The following is a 17,981-nucleotide window of genomic DNA, read 5'->3' on the forward strand; positions in this document are numbered from 1 at the left end:
TGTGTCCGGCTAACCACAGAGAAGATTCTACAAGAAACTGCTATTACAGTATTTCTTCCGATTATAATTTTTCACTTTGCAATGTATCTATTGTAGTATTGTCTATTCTACTTTTCGCTACAATTGTACTTTGTCTATTGTACACTTTACAAGTCGTCGAACCGACGAATGCCATGCTCGTGCTTCTGCATGTTTCGAAGCTGCTTGGTACTCAATTGGTCTTTCTTGGGCTTCTTTTTCTGAGGCTGTTCTTCCTCTTCCTCTTCCTTTCCTTTCTTCGTGAGTTTATTGATATCGATTTGCTTCTTCTTGGTAACATGTTTGCTAACGCCGACCAATCCTTTCTTGGATCTGTTGGCAAGTGGATGGTCTATTTTAACAGGTTTATCTTCCTTCTCTTCTTCTTCTTCTTCTTCCGCTGTTGCTTCTCCTATATCTTCTCCTTCTTCTTCTTCTTCTTCTTCTTCTTCCTCTTCTTCTTCTTCTTCTTCTTCCAGATTATCAGACTCATATTCTTCGTTTTTGTCACCATCCTCTTCTTCCTTATTCTCTTCGATTTCTTCATCAGAGGCAGTATCACTCAAACTTCCAGAACTCAAATCATCTTCACTATTGTCGCTATCACTTTCATCATCACTATCATCGCTTTCATCTAGGGCGATCTCTTCATTCTGTTCATTTGACCATATCTTCAACGATTCCATACCAGCACTGATAAGTCTGTAGTCATAGTCTATTTCCAAAAGTCCGACTTCGTCTGCTGCGCCATACTTTCCTCTGGAAGAAGAGTGCACTCTTGTCTCCACAACCTTACCCTTTTTGTAGTTGACTCTATGTAACAAACCTTCACTGTCTCCACACCAAACAGAAGCGGCCATTTCGTCATCGTCACAGTTCATGGTAGGAATAATAGCATCTATAGAAGCTTCTTTATTCACTTTGATTCTCGTCAACTGGTCCATAAACCTGTTCTTCGAATTCTTCCAGATTGTCACAATACCTTCACCATGTCCTACCAACACTGTATCGTTCTTTCCATCGTTGATTTGGTCAGTTGCAAAACACATAGAAAGCAACTCGTCGTCCTGGTTATCCGATTGGGTAATAATACCCTTACGAATATCGATATGTGACAATGTTGTCGATCCGAGGGTCAAATAGTGATAAGCAGAAACAGCAGGCATGGCAAGAATATGATTTACAGCATCATCGTGAGCTGAAGACACTTTGTACTTCAACTTACTACCACCCAAGTTCTTGGAATCGTACACAAGGACATGACCATTTTCAGTTCCTGCTAAGAGACAACTATTCGTAGCAGAATGACAGAGTTTAGTAATACTATCGTTGGAATTGGGGAAATCGAGCGAAACATCTACCTTACCAACGACTTTTCCAGTCTCACTACTGGCTTTTTTGATTATATGGTCAGTGCCTACAGTGAAGATATTTTCGCCTACGGAACTTTCCAAAGGCTCAAAGATAGCGTGCCTACATGAGCCCTTGTGTCTCTTAGTCTTCCAACTAGCAACAACTCCACTCTCTTGTGGTACCTCCGTGTGGTCTTTAATTATAGTCCACCATGGGTTCTTCAGCTGAGAAACAGACTTCGAAATCTGACTAACTTTTCCTTTTTTGAATGCTTCCTTTTCTTGGAGCAAAAGTTGTTCTCTTCTAGCAGACTGCTTTTCTTCTAAAGCCTCAGCGTCATATCTGTGACAGAAAACATGTCCAGTTACTAGACCTGAGATCAATACTGGCTCTGTAGGATGAGCTGCTAAAGTGAATAATGGGTCTGAATAATTGATTTCTAAAATGGGCGACACCAGGGATTCCAATACTTGTGCGGCATTAACGGCATTTGACTTCCTTTTCTTCATATTTACCGCTATTTGGGATGTTGGTAAATGAAAAGAGGTACCCCAGAATCCACGATGAAATTCTTAACTATGGAGATGAGGTAAAAAATGGATGTCTTCAACTGGTAGCGCGCGGTTGCAAAATGGTTGCAATATGCGAAAGAATTATAAGTGTATTAAGACTAGTATAAACGAAAATTATTATATGACAGTGATATAATACTACAAGAATCTACGTGTACTTTTATCTGCCTTGAGCAATATACAATATTAATTGCAGTACACATTTATAAACTACAATCTAGAAGATGTCTCCGCAGCCCTCTAATTTATGGTCCATTCTCAACTTCCAGTATTGACCTTGGAATTCCCAGAAGGCATCGCCCGTCACTGGGTGTTCCTTTTTGACGAACCAATTAGGCTCGTACTCTTCGTTGGCTTCTTCTCTTTCCTTTCTAGCTACTCTTTGTTTCACTTCGACTCTATGCTTTTCGTCAGCAGCTTCGTCGTATCTACCATCTTCCATAGCTCTTTGATCAGGTCTCAATCTGGTGTCTGTTGGAGCCAACCAATTTTTCAAGTTGCCATCTAATCCGTTAAGAGTGATTGCGAACTGTGTCAAGTTGAATGGAACGTTAGGTCTAGGAGCAGCTTGCCACACCAAGAACTTGTTACCACTATATGGATCGTTGGACAATTTAGTAGGTGCTTCTGCATCTATCAATGAATTACGCCTGTTATTATCTTGACGAACAGATTCTTGGATCTTCTTGGCAAATATCCTAGAGTTCCAGTGTCCACCCATGGCCCATTGAGGTCTGCCATATCTGTCAACAGATTGACCAGAAAGCTGGTACGCAGAAGAATCTCTCCAACCTCTTTGTTTCAAGTCTACAATTATAACATCACCAGTTGTATGATTAGTGACTTCCATCTTACCGAAGTTATCCACTGTAGGATTACCAAGCATGATACCCACAACAGAAGTATTGACTTTCTTCCAACTGTACAATTCTTCTGAGACAACATTATTGTTCTTGTCAACTACACCATTATCTGGTCTGATAACACAGAACATCTTACCCAAATGCTTAAAGTCAAAGGATCTACCTCTAAACTTGGAGTCTACAGCATTCTCTCCATAGTAATCCCACTTAGGTGATTGAGCACAACAAGCACTGATAGGGGGGTGATGGCTCACTTGTTCAACAAATAATCTGTAATTTTGGTCTGGACGACTGTACTCGAAAGTTTCTCCTAGCAATGGATTGAACGGTTTAGCAATTCTGCCAATAGTAGAAGCATATTCAGAAGCTGCAAAAGAAGCAACATAGATAATACGCAATGCGGAATCTTCAAGGGTAGCAGCAGTATCGAGTAAAGGACAGTATTCTATGTCTTCAGCTAATCTCTGTAACAAGGAAGTAGGCTCATTGAAGGAAACAGGTAACGTCATTCTGGTCATATCCTTACCGACCAACGATTTCAACACTCCCCACAACCCGACCTTCGGTCTATTGTCTTTGTCCATAGACAACTTCTGCCTGGGTGGATTTTCATAACCAAGGAATGATCCTTCCTGTTGAATCTTCTGTAAAACTAAAGTCTGGGGTTCGTTGTATTTGCTCACCTCCTCCTTTTCTAGAGAAGGGGCTTCAGCAAGAGTCACTTCTTCCGATTGGATTTCCTTGACTACTTGGGTAGAGTCAGAGACCCCAACAACGGGACTAACCTCTTCTTCTGCTTCCGTTTCTTTGGCTTCAGTGTGAGCTACTGGTGCCTCTTCAGCTTCTTCATCAAACTCATCGGCATCAAAGAACTCGTCTTCTGATTCCTCGTGCAAAAACTCTTGAAGCAACTCTTGTACCGGTTGGCTTGTCTTTGGAAGTGCTTCCCTGTCAACTTCTGCTATTTTTTCCAATTCCTGGTTGCTCAAGCTAAGAATTCCACCTGACCCTAATTCTTTCGTCAAAACAGGAGTAGTGTTTCCGGACTTGACAGCACCAGTGGCTAAATACTTCTTGAGCTGTTTCTTCTGACCTTCGTACTCCGCTAATTTCTTCTCACGTTGACGAATTTCATTCTCCAACTGACGAATAGATGTCTCCCACAACCTGTTTATCTCCAACTGCCTTTCTAACTGCCTAGAGATTTTTCCATCTCTAGTCTGAATGATTACGTTGTACTTGTTGAAGAGATCTTGGATGGTCTTCAACGTCTTCAATCCAACATCAGCTACTTCTCGGATAGTTGTTTCGTCACTTACAGTAGGAGAAGCTGTAGCCAGAGAGAACAACTCCAAAAGAGACGAGATCTCGATCTGTAGTGATCTTCTAATGGTACAAACCTGTTCTGCAAGGGGTCCAGACACTACACCAGCAGCTCTGACTTCAAGATCACGCGAAGATGATACTTCGTTGTCGCTGTCGAAATCAGCAGCATCTATATCATTCGAGTCGTAGTCGAAATTCTCAATTTCTGACTCTACAAAACTGCCCTGGTCTTCGAAGCTAAATCTGGCTTCTTCTTTGGCAATTCCACTTAACAGCTTATTCTCCTTGATTTTGCCCAAGTTGGGCGATTTCTTGAATGTACTAGTGCTTGACCTAGAGGGGGGTTGCGAGCTCGCATCATCAATGCTGTCATTGAAAGAGCTGGTAGATCCAGTAGAAGCCTGACTGAGGTTTCTTTTGTGTTTCGACTTTCTGCCCGGAATACGCAAATGACGTTTACGAGGTTCAGCTTCTTCCTTCTTGATAGAAGCGGCTTCGACTCCATGTTCATGATGGATTTCCGCGTCACTAATAGATATCTTCGTTCTTCTCTTGATGTTGTCTTTCGCAATAGTGATAGAATTCTGGAGAGTCCAGACCCATCTATTAGTCTCGATGGGGTGATTAGCCTTCAAATGCCATCTGATTCCATTCTTGCCAATTATTTCAAACTTCAACTTCTCAGATGAATCCAAGTGTAACGTTGCATAGCCCAAATTCAACGAGCCTCTGCAGGCGTTGTTAGTGTCGTCTTGATTAGTATAATACGAGAGGATTCCATGTGCATCTAGAACAAAGTAACGGAGTTTATAGCCTGAAGCGAAGTTGGTCCATTTACGCAAATAACCCTTGTAAGTAGGAGCACTTCCTGTTCTGATGGCGTTGGTAGTGTTGATCACAGGATCCATGATGTTCTGCTCCTTTGACGCGATCTTAATGATCTTCTTCAACTGGTCGTTTTTGTTCTGGATCAAGTCGGCAGGAAGCTTGCCACGTTTGTCTCTCTTAAAAGGATCGCCGCCGTGCTTCAAGATCCAGTCACACATCTCGATATCGTCCTTCTTGATGAACTCGTGTAGCACCGTGTTGCCAGTTTCTGGGTCGGCTCCGTTAATGTCCAAGAGCTCGGATGCTCTGGGATGAAGTACTAAGAGTTTCTCCAAGCTGTCAAAATCACGGGTGCTGAAATGGTTGCGCAATTGGCCCGCTGCTTTTTCGACAAACTTTGCTCGTTCAAATTGCATGAGCTGAGCAATCGTCAAGTCCTTGCACATTTCTACGGGTTGCTTCTTTTTCAAGTTGACAATCGTATCGTTGATATCGGGCAACAGCAACAAGTACTTCACCACTTCGATGCGGGAGCTGACAGCCGCCAAATGGAGCGGGGTGTTACCCTCCGGATCTTGAGCGTTGATATCGATGGTGTACTTCTCGGCATTGGCAACCAAAAACTGGATCACAGAGAGCGGTGCCACTTGGACGGCGTAGTGGAGAATGGTCTCTTTCAACTGGACCAAGTCCGTGGTTTGAACGGTCGATCTGGTGACATTCAATTCGTTGATAATGGCATCGACTTTTCCGGTGTCACCTCCCCTGAGAGCATCGAGAAGCTTCAACCTGAGAAGCGAGGCATTCAAAGGTCCAGACGACATTGTAACAGTTCGAGTGGACACGGCGTTTCACAGCTGGTTCTGTGAAGAACGTGGAAAAAAAATCTGTAGTACAGCTGAAGAAAAAGAGATATGAAGACAATAAAAGTGAAATGTACTGATTCTGATATTACAATGGAGTTCAAAAATAAACCTCCCTTAAAAAAAGATTGCGCCTGTAAGGATTTTTGCACAAGCTAAACGCCTGTCCTATCAGAATGTCTCCTTCCTCAAAATTATTGGGCTTACTTAGAAAGTAATAAGCCTTTGTTGGAATGGAGGTGCCAGCTTCAAACGTTATGTCCGACCACTTTGGCCAGGCTGTAACTGAATTATCCCGACTGACAAAAGAAGCACCAGCTTTGAGAATGAAGTACCCAACTTCTGGACAGATTCACTGGAGCGAACTGCTCCACATTTGTATATACACTCTATATAAATGTCGCAACCAAACCGAAGTTGTCTGGAGTTGTTCCTCTAATAAAGAAGAAGGTCTCTTCATTACAGACTACCAAAATCATATGGGCAAGAAATGTCAGACTATTGTAGGTGACCGAGCTCTAGCAGATTTAAAACCTTTTAATTGACCATCCAATGGATTATAAGCCTGAAAAGACTCAGAGAATCTCGAATCATGAATTTCGTTCAAGTCTCTCCAGAGAACAAAACCGAGGTTCAATTTTCAAGAGCTAACTCACTCAATTCAGGAGGTACGACTTACGACATGGCTCATGTCTTTTGCAACTGGGCCACACTGTCAGCAGCTGACGCAAATTCAGAGTGAGAGAACGGCTCATATTATCGCCTGGTGCGACATCCAGTTTGGAGGGATCTCAACGAGATTTAGCCTAGGGCTCAAGTAGATTTCCTACAGCTGATTCCTTTAAGGGAGGTGTACTCACATGAAATCCTGCATTTCAATTAAATCAGTTGAGAACAAAGAACCGGGGAGGCCGGAATTGACAAAGAGAATGATCAGCCGGCTGCGAAATTGCATAAGCATCAACACAATAGTAGTTTGAAGGCAGGCTGGTGCTACGTAGAAAAGTCTTAAAATCAATGACAATTCCGACATATACGTGGCACAAGTTCACTCTCTTAAATATATGCAAAATTCAATAGTTGCGTCAATTGTTGACTACATCTGTCTCTTTTGTTCCGGAACTGTAGTCATATGGGTACCCCGGATATGGAACCTTCGGCACTCACTCCATGTCTTCACCCGAAAGGTGGAGCAATCAATCAAGGCTCAAAAAGTCCGAATATGTCGAATAGGAAGTGTTTGAAAGTCTTGTGAACCAAGTAGAAGTTGAAATCTGCTTGCGGAACAATGAGAATTGAGTCAACTAAAAGGTGAAGAAATCTATAAAGTCATGAATACTCGAGATTTCGATTATTACGTCATATTCGTTTCAGACTTTCTGTTCTTATTTCTACATTTCTCTATTTCGCTTATATATTCACTTGCAGGGCTCCATTACAAACATCCCATGAAAGGAGCTGGCGGACTTGTATACAAAAAGTCAATTGCACTTCTGCCTCCTCCCTTCAATAAGCTTTTTATTGTCAATTGAACTCACCAAAATCTCATCTTCTTCTCGTAGAGTTGCCTCGATCTCTTGGGGGGAATACAGAGTAAGCCTTGATGTGGTTTTCATTACAAGTTAATTCCTCTAGTACATGAGTATATATCGAAAGAGTAGTTATTCAATTATTTCACAAACTAGAAGCAATAGACATTTTGTAGACTTTATTCTCTTACCATGAATATTCACCAATTTTCTTAACTATCTACTGCCTCGTTTCCGTCTTTTTGTCAAAATTCTTGCAAAATTAATTCTAAAAAGAAAACAACTTCAAACTCAGCTTCTACAGTCTCTTCCTTAGCCCTATTGCTAGCACCAAAGCCTATTGTTAACATACATAACGAACAAAAATTCACTGTTCTGTTCACGCGGCGCTACCAGTCTAAGATATCAAACATAATGTACCGGAATTTGAAAAATATGAACTATGTAAAATACATCCAAAGCATCTCTTCCATCTTCTCCACAATTTTAACAAAGAATATAACTATAGCATGGTCGAGGAGAAAAAGAGAACAAAACTGAATGTTCCAGAAAAACAGCCGGCGAAAAAGGCAAAGTTGGACCTCCAGAACCTAAAGCCATCTCAGACCCTCTACATCAAGAACTTGAATGATAAGATCAACCCAAAGATCATAAAGCACAACCTCTATTTGCTCTTCTCGACTTACGGGGACATAATTGACATAAAGAACAACAAGAGAGGTCAAGCTCATATCATATTCACCAATGTCGCAGGAGCAAGTTTGGCGCTTAAATGTCTCCAGGATGAAGAGTTCTTTGACAAGAAGTTGGTTATAAATTATGCAATCAAAGAGTCTAAGATAGTAGAAAGGGCTAGAAAAGAGGAGGAAGAGATAGAAGGATAGAGATAGTAAAGAAGAGAAGATCGAGCAGAAGAAGAATGATACCATACTTCACTGTAACTATACTGTCACAATTATCAACAGCATTACATTGCATTTTCAATGGTACGTAACCATTGCAATCTAGATGCCGAGTCAGTTTCATACTAATGTTACGTCTCTGTTTGTCTAGGGAGTCATATTCATTTCTTAACTGTATTCATATATCATTATGTATCATTATGTACCGCTATTTACATATATTGTATCATGTCCATTATTTTAGTTTTAATGCAATTTCCAATCCGTTGCTAACAGCGTCTGGAACTCCAATACCAGCACCAAAAAGTGTTCCGCCAAACGATAGCTTTGAATTGAGTTTTTCCAAAACACCCAATGTAGTCTCTTTGGCTTCATTGTAACCCACAGTATACTGGGGAATGCATTTTTCGTGAAGATTGTAGGATATGAGGATATCATTTTCAGTCAATAGACCGATTTTCTTATCGTCTAGTGTGGCTTCGTCCCTCAAGATGAAATTGTAATTATCGATGTCTATATCCAAATACTTCGAAAGCAAGCCTTTCACAATCTTTAGATTCCTGCTATTGGAAGGGATCAGGAAGTCGTTATAGTAGTGACCTCCCATCATCAAAGTAATCTTACTATATCCTTCATTAATATGAGGAGAAGTAGCGAAAGTCAGCATTTGCACAGAATTCTTTTCCACATCTGAGTCAAAAATTACTCCCAAAAGTAAATCCGGGTTGCTGTCAATATTTCCAGAAAGTTTGGGAACCAAGAAGCCAAAACCGTGGTTGTTTTTAGGGATCAATTTGCCTGATGGAGTGTAGATATTGACTAAGAAAACACTAACATATGGGATAGAAGCGAGCGAGCGCTTCACTTCATCATAGGCACTAGTTTTGGGGAGAATCTTTGTCAAGACATTGGCACTGGTAGAGGTGTTGATGTGGTCAAATACAGCCGTTGAACTATTTTTGAAAGTTATCGAACCCTTTTCCGGATCCAAGGCTACTATGTCACTGTTGAAATTAAAATTGACCTTCTTCTGTTGAGCCAAGTATTCATATACAGAAGCAGGGAAGCCTTCCAAACCATCATTCAATCTGATCATGGGGTACTTTTTAAGACTAATGGACATTTTGTCTAAATGAGCCTCAGGTGAAATATACTTCTCATACAATTGAAGAGCCTTAGGCACGTTCTCATCGGCTAAAACTTCTTGGGCTTTTTTTCTACTAGCCCAGGCTCTTGCAACCATGCCTCTAATTATAGAGCCATGCTCTTGTTCCAATTGCTTCAATTTTGGAAACATAGTGTTAATGCTTAAATGAGCAGTGTCTCCAGCTACAATTCCGTGCATTACAGCACTTACCACATTATTAGTCAACACACCAGTGCCAAATCTCCTCAAGAAGAAACTGTCGATAGATTCATCACCAGCCGGTCCCTTTTTCCGGAAAGGCTCTTTTAATATCCCAAAGACTAGCTGAGAATTGAAGAGTCCACTATTAAAGAGAAACTTGAAAAAACTCCCAATGCTATCTGGAACTTGCAAGATTCCACGCGATTCACTCAAGATATACTTTTTGTTGGCAGGAGAAGTCTTGGTTATCACCTCTATTTCAGCAGCCTTGTTAAGCTGCTTCAATATATCCACTATAAGAAGAGTGCCCGGACTTACTCCTCTAAGAGTTCTTGGCCCCTTTTCGAATATGAGCTTTTGCGTCTGACTGCCAGATCCAATTTGTAAGTTTTCTGACTTTATCCAACCACCCACCCGACTTTCTTTCTCAAAGATTTCAATATTCACATCTGGACGAAGTTTCAGAAGAAAGTAGGCTAGAGAAAGTCCCGAAACTCCGGCTCCTATTACTGCGACTTTACCATTAGATGGAATACTTGCCAATGACATTTCCTTTTTATCCAATAACCAGAAACGCTGAAAAAGCCAATCTCAAAACTGTAGAGATTCTTTCTGGTTACGAATTATGTGTTTTCTCGAATTTCTCTGAAAATGGAGGCTAGCCCGTTGTATGTAAAGACTCTGGAAATGGTTGAAAAATTTATTAAATGCAAAATCGTTCCATTCTTATGCTCCAGATTTCGTATCGCTGCGTCAAAAATGTCGTCACCTAGCAAAATGGTCTCGCGACTTTTTTGCAATTCTAAGCCTATCGCCTTCTATCCATTGGCAATCATCTACAACTACAATAGATATGAAAAGTATGTTTCGCATGGAAACCATGTATATTTGAGCTGAACTAAGAGTCAGAACTGAATGATTTACTGTTACAAGTAGGTGTGGTATATGTCTTGAGCTCTGGTGGCTCCTTCTTCACCCACAATGAGCGAGTCTGCCACTGAGAGGTTATCGTTCAGCATCTTCAAGTTATCGGGAGCATCTTCGCTTTCAGTAGTGAAGTTGCTCGGAATCGGATAGACAGCAGCACTGGCATCGTTTCTTGATCTTGCGACATCACCGTGATTCAATAGTGGAAACTTCTGGTCAAAGGCTGATTCTTGAGTATATAGACTCCCTTGTAGGTCGTCATTGTCATCAGGATTATCACCATCTTCAGCTTCTAGAGACTCAGCTTTGTTTATCGGATCATCTACTGTAAGCGCTGAATCCCTATCTGTAACCAAAGGATTTTCTGTATTCGCACTCGATCCTTTAGTTCTTATCTCAACCTCTGCTAAACTATTTTCAATATCAAAAATAGCATCCACATCTTCAGAACCGACACTGTTGTCAACGCTTGTTAATCCTGTGCTAGAAGATCTTGGAGCTAGAGGGGTGTTAGAATCGTTCAAATACACTATCGAATCAACTTCGTCACCATTAGAAGATGTCGTCGCCACAGAGCTTTCAATAGAAGGAACATCGTCTTCTTGATCACTCGAGTTTACAATCGCTTGAATCTCATTGGAGGAGACGGGTGTTGCATCTACAGGATCGCTGCCATCGTCAGCTTCAGTTCCACTAGTCGTAGAAGCTGATGCTGTAGATCCAGACTGAACACTGAAATTGTCTTCAGGGTTAATATTGACAGCAGGAACTACCATGGACGAGTTTCTGGAGCGGTTAAGAGACGGAGCAAAGGAATGCAGCAACGAATTTCTCAACGTTGACCTTCTCAAGCTAGAAGAAGAACTATTGTTGGAATCGCTGTTGACAACTTCGTCAATATTTGACGAAGCTACAAAGCTGTTGTTACGGCTTCCATGGTTAGAAGTTGTCAGAGAACGTTCATACGCTGGAGCCGGCTCGTCTGGGTACGGATTTGACAGAGGGATTAAGTTATTTGATGGAATTCTGCTCAATGGATCTTCACCTATGGATATTGATCTGGTAATCGGCGACGAAGGTGAAGAAGTGGCTTCTTCAAAAGAAGGCAATGGTTCAACAGAGCTATTTTCATCGAGCCTTTTGATGGAAATTCCGTTTCTTTCAAAGTCGGGTGTTCTGAACGAGATTTCGGTATCTACAGTAGAAAAAACACCTTCTAGGTCGTCATACTTGGGCAACTGGATTGATCCCTCATTACACTTGGAACTCAAGAGAATCAAAGGCGTATCGACCACAACCTCGTAATGGTGCATCTTGAAGCCGTCCTTCGGATCTGGCTTCGAAATCCGGAAACATACCTGCAATCTGTGGCTGATCTGGATGTGTCTGAAGTTAGAATCAGGATACAAAGCCTTTGAAACCAACGTAAACCCTTTCTGAATGTTTTCAGGAGGCGTCAGTTTCGCGCTGTTGTCATCTGACAAGTACATTGAAGAGTTTGGTTTTATGTAGTCAGACGAAACGGGATCGTACGAATCCATGCTATGTCTATGGGAAAGGTTTGTTTCCAAAGCCCCTATTATGGGAGAAGTAGGCTGGAAAGAAGGCGAGCCTCCGCCAGAAGTACTGTTCAAACTTTCAGTAGTGATAGAAGCCTTTCTGGAAACAGAACTTCTATGAAGATGCGCTGGATCTTCTTCTGTACTAGTCATCATGGTCTTGTCCATTCTGGTGGTTAAAAAAGGCAAAGCTATGTTGATATCGAGAGGTGAAGCAATCATCGTAGGTGTCTCTTCCTTGTCTTTTCCCTTACGCTTGTTTGTATTCGAGTCCTCTAGTCTAAAGTTTTCATACTCATCAGGTTCATAGCATGAAAACAACAAGTTATTGTCGGGACACTTGACAACTTCCTCCTTATAAGGATCTCCAGGAACCCCTATCATACTGTTCTGTTTCGATTTTGTCTTTAACTCACAAAGAGAAACGACTCTTTCTCTAGTTCTATTGTCCGATGAATGTGCTTTCACACAATAAGGATCATCACTGTCAAAGTCGTACTCCTTAGACAAGTTCTTAGAGACATATGTTATTCTCTCTAGAACATTGAATTTGATGCGCTTGATAATAACGTCTTTGACTAGCGGAACAAGTTTTACATTGACTACATGTTCCAGTCCCAACGACACATACTTTTTGGGAAAAGTTATGATGTAATGCAACGAATCGTTCCATACACGGTTAACGTAGATGGGCTTATCAGCAATCGAATTAGCAAATGAGGGAGGCGTCCTCACCATAGGCAAATTGTACGTGGAGCAGACTTTGACCTTTCTGTTGAGCATGTCACTTGTCTTGTTGAAGTTGATACTCAATGTGTGCAAAAGCGTGCCGTTGATTGAGATGATCGTAGGAGGGATATGCTGAGGTAAGATAATCGGCAAGAGAAACACATAAAGACCAGCCTTGTACACTTCACTACTATTACTGTTCCCTCCATGGCTATTACTGCTATGACCATTGCTATTGCCATGAGTATTTAAGGGCAGATCGTTAAAGTCTAGTGAGATAGAGTTTTTACGACTGGTGTTGGCGTTGTCTGTTCCATCAGCAAGATTGCGGATATTCACGAGTTTATATTCTCTTGTCCTTCTGGCGAGATCATCAGGAGTGATATTTTTGATGCGTACATCGTTCGAGTTGTTGGTGTTAATGTAGAAATCGGAATCTCCGAGACTTGTAGACCACTCCATACTGCCAATCTTGAACCGCTCCTTTGAATGGGTTCGGCTATAAGGATCTCCAGATGGCCACAAGATATTCGTGACTGACAGAAAATCGAACTTTACGTCTCTCACAGAAGTGGAATCCTTTTCGAGTTCGATTACGACAGCAAAAGTGTGTGGGATCGGCATGTCTGAATCGATCTTGGTGCAGAGATAGTTGGGCGAGTTGAAGAACCTCATTTTTTTCTTAAGTCTTCTGGGTGTAGCCAAGTCTGGCAGAACCGCTTCCTCGTCTGACGTTACAGCAGACTCATCATCTGAGATTACGGATCCACGTCGTATGGAAGTGAAGTTGCTATTGCTTCTGCCAGAGTCTACAACGAGACTATCCATTCCTTCGTCGTCGTCTTCATCATCATGTGGAATTGCACCCCCGTTCTCGACGTCTTCATAGGTGAAACTGGCGGAAGATGCTGGTGCTAAGAAGATGCAATCGTTTGTGTTGGCGATGTATACCTTGACCGACTTAGCTATGGAGCCACTGGAGGTGTTGTTGGTAGCTTTCAACGGTATAGGAGACTGAAGTCCGAGATCCAGCAAAATCGATTCCAATTTCTTCAGGATTATGTGAGCCGTTTCTAACTTCACGAGTTCCTTCGTTTGTTTCCGAGAAGTTGAGTTTCCGTTGGGAACAAGACTTCTGGAACGGGACCCAGAACGGGACCGGGACTGGCTGTGGATGAGCGAAAGCGACTGAGCTCTGAGACGTCTTGTATTTGCTGCAGAGACATTCATTTGGTTTTGGTTTTCGTTCTGACTTTGGTTACGACTTGTCTCATTTGATTCTGAGATCACAATCATGGGAAAAGCAGAGTTTCTTCTGTCTGGAGAACCTGGTATCACTTCTGGCTCCAGCGAGCGACGACTCACCTTGCTCTTGATCTTGTCGAACGAGAATCCTCTATGATGTGCATGAGAATGCAGAGTGTGCTTTGGGCTGCTTCCAAATAGACTTGTGCTGTTGCTGTTGCTGTTGTTGCTGGAAGAGGTATTCGTCGGAGTAGTCTTAAGGTCTCCACCGGTTGCCGACTCTTCTCGATCGCGTCTGAGCGAGGGGTGGTAGAGATGGAAGTTCGTAGCCATCTTCGTTGACTAGGGAATTGGGGCTAATGTAGAAGAATGGAAGAAGAATGGAAGAATGGAAGAAAGAAAAAGTCAATAAAAGTAATCAAGAGTACGGAAAAGATTCACATACAAAATCAGACATAAATTTGTAAATTCTAAGCATTCGATATAATAATCTATGTGTGATGAATGATCGTGGTGCAGATCGGTGTCTGATTCTGGCACTCTGTCTGTCGGAACTGTTCGTCTGTGTCAGTGTCGGGAAGATAGCTGGGTGCAGACTGCGGGCTACACACTAATCTATTTTACACTTTACATGTAGGGAGCATTGTCTTATATTATTGACGCAACACAAAAAAACTCTGATAATATCAGCATAATGTCTAAAAGACTTTCATAATATCAGCAGCTGTATGATGATATGTGCCGCAGCCAAATGGCTGTGTAATTGCAATTGTCCGAAACCACCTCTGCCTCACTGCTATGTCAACTTGAACCTTTGAAACTGTCTGTTACATCACTGATATCTTGTGGCTCCCCGTAGCATTGTTCCCTATCTAATCTGTATGCGACCAGATTCGGCCACAAAGCCACGCCTGGCTCTCACGGATCGCCGGCTGGCAACACGGCTAAACCTAGTCACCACCGCCATTTCGTCACTGCCGAACTAGCCAGAAGGACATGGCGGTCGTATCTACACCGCCGGCTTAGCACCTTGATAAAAGGAAGACCCCACAGACCCCTCGCTGCAGTTGCTACCTGCCAAGATCAGTGTGCCCAGGTGGAGTCAAGCAACTGGAAAGTAAGTGGGCTCATTGTCTGGTATGGTTGTACCATTTGCCAAGATTGCTGAGATCCTTTCCAGGTCAACTGGAGATAGTTTTCTAGAGCTTCTATTAGGTTGCAAATTCAGCTTGACATTTATTTCTGCAGTCGAGTTGGCTACTAAGACCTCGGATACTTTCCTTTTCTTCCATTAATTTTACCGTTCTTCACTCGTCTGACTGACCTCGATTTTGTTCACTTCTTGCTTTTTTTCGCAACGATTATCTTCTTTATCTTCTTTGCCAATGAGCCCACAACTCATGACACCTTTTAAATTTTAACGAGCCTACAACTAAGCCGGTGTCGTTCGTATTACTCAAGCAGCTCCTCTTTTCTGTAGACTTTTGTTTCTTTTACCTTCAGCTCTCGTTACTGCCGAGCTTCAGTGGGTCTGGCTCGCCTGATATCATACTGCTCCCGCTATTCTTTTGCGAGGGGTCATACTACCCCTCTAGCTTTTTTATGCACTAGTATTTTTTTTGCTGCTCGGTCATTATACTTTATGCTCCAATAATTTATCTTGTTCGGAGATGGAAGAAATTTGCAATCTCTTGATGAAATTCTATGTTCCAAGGATATTTTGGTAGAAATAGATAGAATTGACAGACGTCAAAAGGCTCGCAAAGACGGTAATTCCTAGCTGAGCAGCAGGCTGATGCCCTGTTTTGGTTAACCTTTCAGACATTTTCTGGAACTAGTCGGCTAGAAGTCGGCCAGTTCGGATCAAACGTTAATTTCAAAATCCATCAATTTCATGTTCTCTTTTTGGTAATATACGACACAACGTAATCTATATTGGCACAAGTCGTCAGACACTTTTCAGGTTGACGCTCGGATCTTTGCTCTTCCGATGTTGACAAAATTGCGCTAATTTCGATTGCCCGATATGAAATGTTCACCAAATGAGCGTTCTACATTTTGGCTTGCAATTTTGAGAGGGCTGTGCAATAATGGCATTTTGCCTGTTGTTCACTTTTTCTTTCGATAAGCATACATTATCTCCGACTTTGTGAACAATCTGGGGAACGCTGCTCGATTGCTACTGCCACTTTCAACAATCTCTCGTACTTACTCAGCCTTTCTAATTGCATATACGACTGCCAAACAAGGCTTTTGCAGCCGTTGTGTAATTGACAGAGTCAAGTCTACTGGCTGAAAATTGCAATTACAACTAAGAGGTATCACGGACAATCCTTGTAAATCCGTAAATTATCCACGTCTAATTACTTCTAGCTTAGAAAAATAACCATTAGATTCTATAGCAAATCAATATTAGTTGAAATGTAAATCAATATCATTAAGTATTCTTCTTACGACACTACCTATAACTACTCGACCTCGTCGATAACATCTTCGATCTCTTTCTTGCCCAACTCCTCTAAAATATATTCTCCATAGGGACTCAACTTGATAGATGCCACGTTCAATTCCTTCATCAGACTCTTGCTATCTCCACCATAAGTTGGAGGCAAATTGGATTTCCCAAACCATTCAGTCAAGTTACCAGAGTTCAACACTTGGAACTTCTTCAATGTGGCTTCACTGATGACCCCGATGGTTTTGAAAAAAGTGAATACCCAACTCATTAGTGACGGCACGTTGATGAAGAACTTGGTAGACAACAACTCCGGGTAGTTATCGCCGAAAATCTTGATAATTTCTTTCGTAGCAGCCCTCATGCCTTTGTCTACTTTGAACATCGACACGTTGTTGTAGTCATGGACCTGGGCAATTTTGTTGTTCTTGGGGTCGGTGAAGTCTACTAGCTGGAGCGATTTTTCCATCAACCCGATTCTCCATCTGAGGAACTGAGAACCTGGTCTTTGGTTCGTTGTAGTTCCAGCATTATCCCCGTACTCTTCAAATAACTTCTTGGGAGTCGTAGCACCGTAAAAGTTCCAGGTTACTACATTCAAATTGTCGGACTTGAGCCCTACAAAGTTGGTGATAGCGCCCAAATCGTTCAATGCCTTGTTAAAGTTCTCATCAAAGGCCGCGCTTAACGGATGGAACTTGTTTCTCCAATTCAACGTATCAATAAGTCTCTTAGTCGCAAGCTCGACGTCGTACTCGTCAGCTGCTAAGAACTTGAGCAAGATCTCATTTCTCACGGCTACGTCTACGAATTTCTTAGAGTCTACATTGATTCTATGCCCAAAGATCTCGTCGTATTCGCTGTTGTCGAGCTTCAGCAAGATTGTCGGAATGGAATTGACGACCTGCGTTAGTTTTTTTGCGTGTTCAGTCGTCAATTGCGTAGACTTGATGGTGTTTTTCACGGTCTCAACTGAATCCGTCTTTTCTGGTTCAGACATTTTTCAGATATTAAATTTTCAAGGCTTCCAATAAAGAATATACAGATTTGAAATGGAGGCAACGAATTTTGGTGTATAGGTTATGAACGTAAGCAAAGCCAGAGCTTTATAAGAGAAAGATTAACAAGAATCACATTTCAAATAATAAATCCTTAATGAAAGTTGGACCAGGTAAAAAAGCCGTTCTCGGTCGAGGCCAAACGTGACCGATATCTGCGACACGCAAACCCTTTTTGCAACTAGAGAACCCTTTCTTTCAGCCATTTCCTTTAATCTTCAGGTCTCTTTTTACACTTTCAAATCTTTATTTGTATAATTGTTGTATTTATATTTGCATTTTCTTCGTTTTATTGTTCAAGTGTCTCTTTTTTTGCATTTTTAAAGGTCGTTTTTATCTCTCAAATTGTCATTTACATCTACGCTGCTCTATTTCTCATCAGCTTACCATGAATTCATGTCTACAT

At 41.7% G+C, this 17,981-nt stretch overlaps 6 protein-coding genes across 6 annotated transcripts; 1 reads left to right on the forward strand and 5 right to left on the reverse strand. All coding sequences in view use genetic code 12, as the record gives it.

The window, feature by feature from the left end:
- Positions 1-146: 146 nt before the first annotated feature.
- On the reverse strand, positions 147-1,880 carry PICST_54913 (predicted protein; the record flags this gene model as incomplete). The annotated part of the gene is made up of 2 exons (XM_001383079.1): positions 147-397; positions 530-1,880. The coding sequence occupies 2 exons, from the start codon at positions 1,878-1,880 to the stop codon at positions 147-149; spliced, it is 1,602 nt and encodes a 533-aa protein (XP_001383116.2).
- A 213-nt stretch (positions 1,881-2,093) lies between these two features.
- On the reverse strand, positions 2,094-5,849 carry PICST_65256 (predicted protein). The gene is made up of 2 exons (XM_001383080.1): positions 3,815-5,849; positions 2,094-3,754 (listed from the first exon to the last, which is right to left on the reverse strand). The coding sequence occupies exons 1-2, from the start codon at positions 5,782-5,784 to the stop codon at positions 2,161-2,163; spliced, it is 3,564 nt and encodes a 1,187-aa protein (XP_001383117.2). The 5' UTR covers positions 5,785-5,849; the 3' UTR covers positions 2,094-2,160.
- Positions 5,850-7,861: 2,012 nt separating this feature from the next.
- PICST_35154 (predicted protein) lies at positions 7,862-8,236 on the forward strand (the record flags this gene model as incomplete). The annotated part of the gene is made up of 1 exon (XM_001382535.1): positions 7,862-8,236. One exon carries the CDS (start codon positions 7,862-7,864, stop codon positions 8,234-8,236), a length of 375 nt encoding a protein of 124 aa, XP_001382572.2.
- A 253-nt stretch (positions 8,237-8,489) lies between these two features.
- Positions 8,490-10,151, reverse strand: HEM14 (mitochondrial protoporphyrinogen oxidase; the record flags this gene model as incomplete). Its single annotated transcript, XM_001383081.1, has 1 exon — positions 8,490-10,151. The coding sequence occupies one exon, from the start codon at positions 10,149-10,151 to the stop codon at positions 8,490-8,492; it is 1,662 nt and encodes a 553-aa protein (XP_001383118.2).
- Positions 10,152-11,329: 1,178 nt separating this feature from the next.
- On the reverse strand, positions 11,330-14,504 carry PICST_81668 (calcofluor resistance; the record flags this gene model as incomplete). Its single annotated transcript, XM_001383082.1, has 3 exons — positions 11,330-13,020; positions 13,045-13,949; positions 14,007-14,504. Coding segments are annotated over 3 exons (2,985 nt in total), but the record flags the coding sequence as incomplete, so codon positions are not given.
- Positions 14,505-16,530: 2,026 nt separating this feature from the next.
- Positions 16,531-17,517, reverse strand: PICST_30049 (predicted protein; the record flags this gene model as incomplete). The annotated part of the gene is made up of 1 exon (XM_001383083.1): positions 16,531-17,517. One exon carries the CDS (start codon positions 17,515-17,517, stop codon positions 16,531-16,533), a length of 987 nt encoding a protein of 328 aa, XP_001383120.2.
- Between the last annotated feature and the right edge of the window lie 464 nt (positions 17,518-17,981).

Source organism: Scheffersomyces stipitis, chromosome 2 (assembly GCF_000209165.1).
Source record: "Scheffersomyces stipitis CBS 6054 chromosome 2, complete sequence".
Classification (NCBI taxonomy): domain Eukaryota; kingdom Fungi; phylum Ascomycota; class Pichiomycetes; order Serinales; family Debaryomycetaceae; genus Scheffersomyces; species Scheffersomyces stipitis.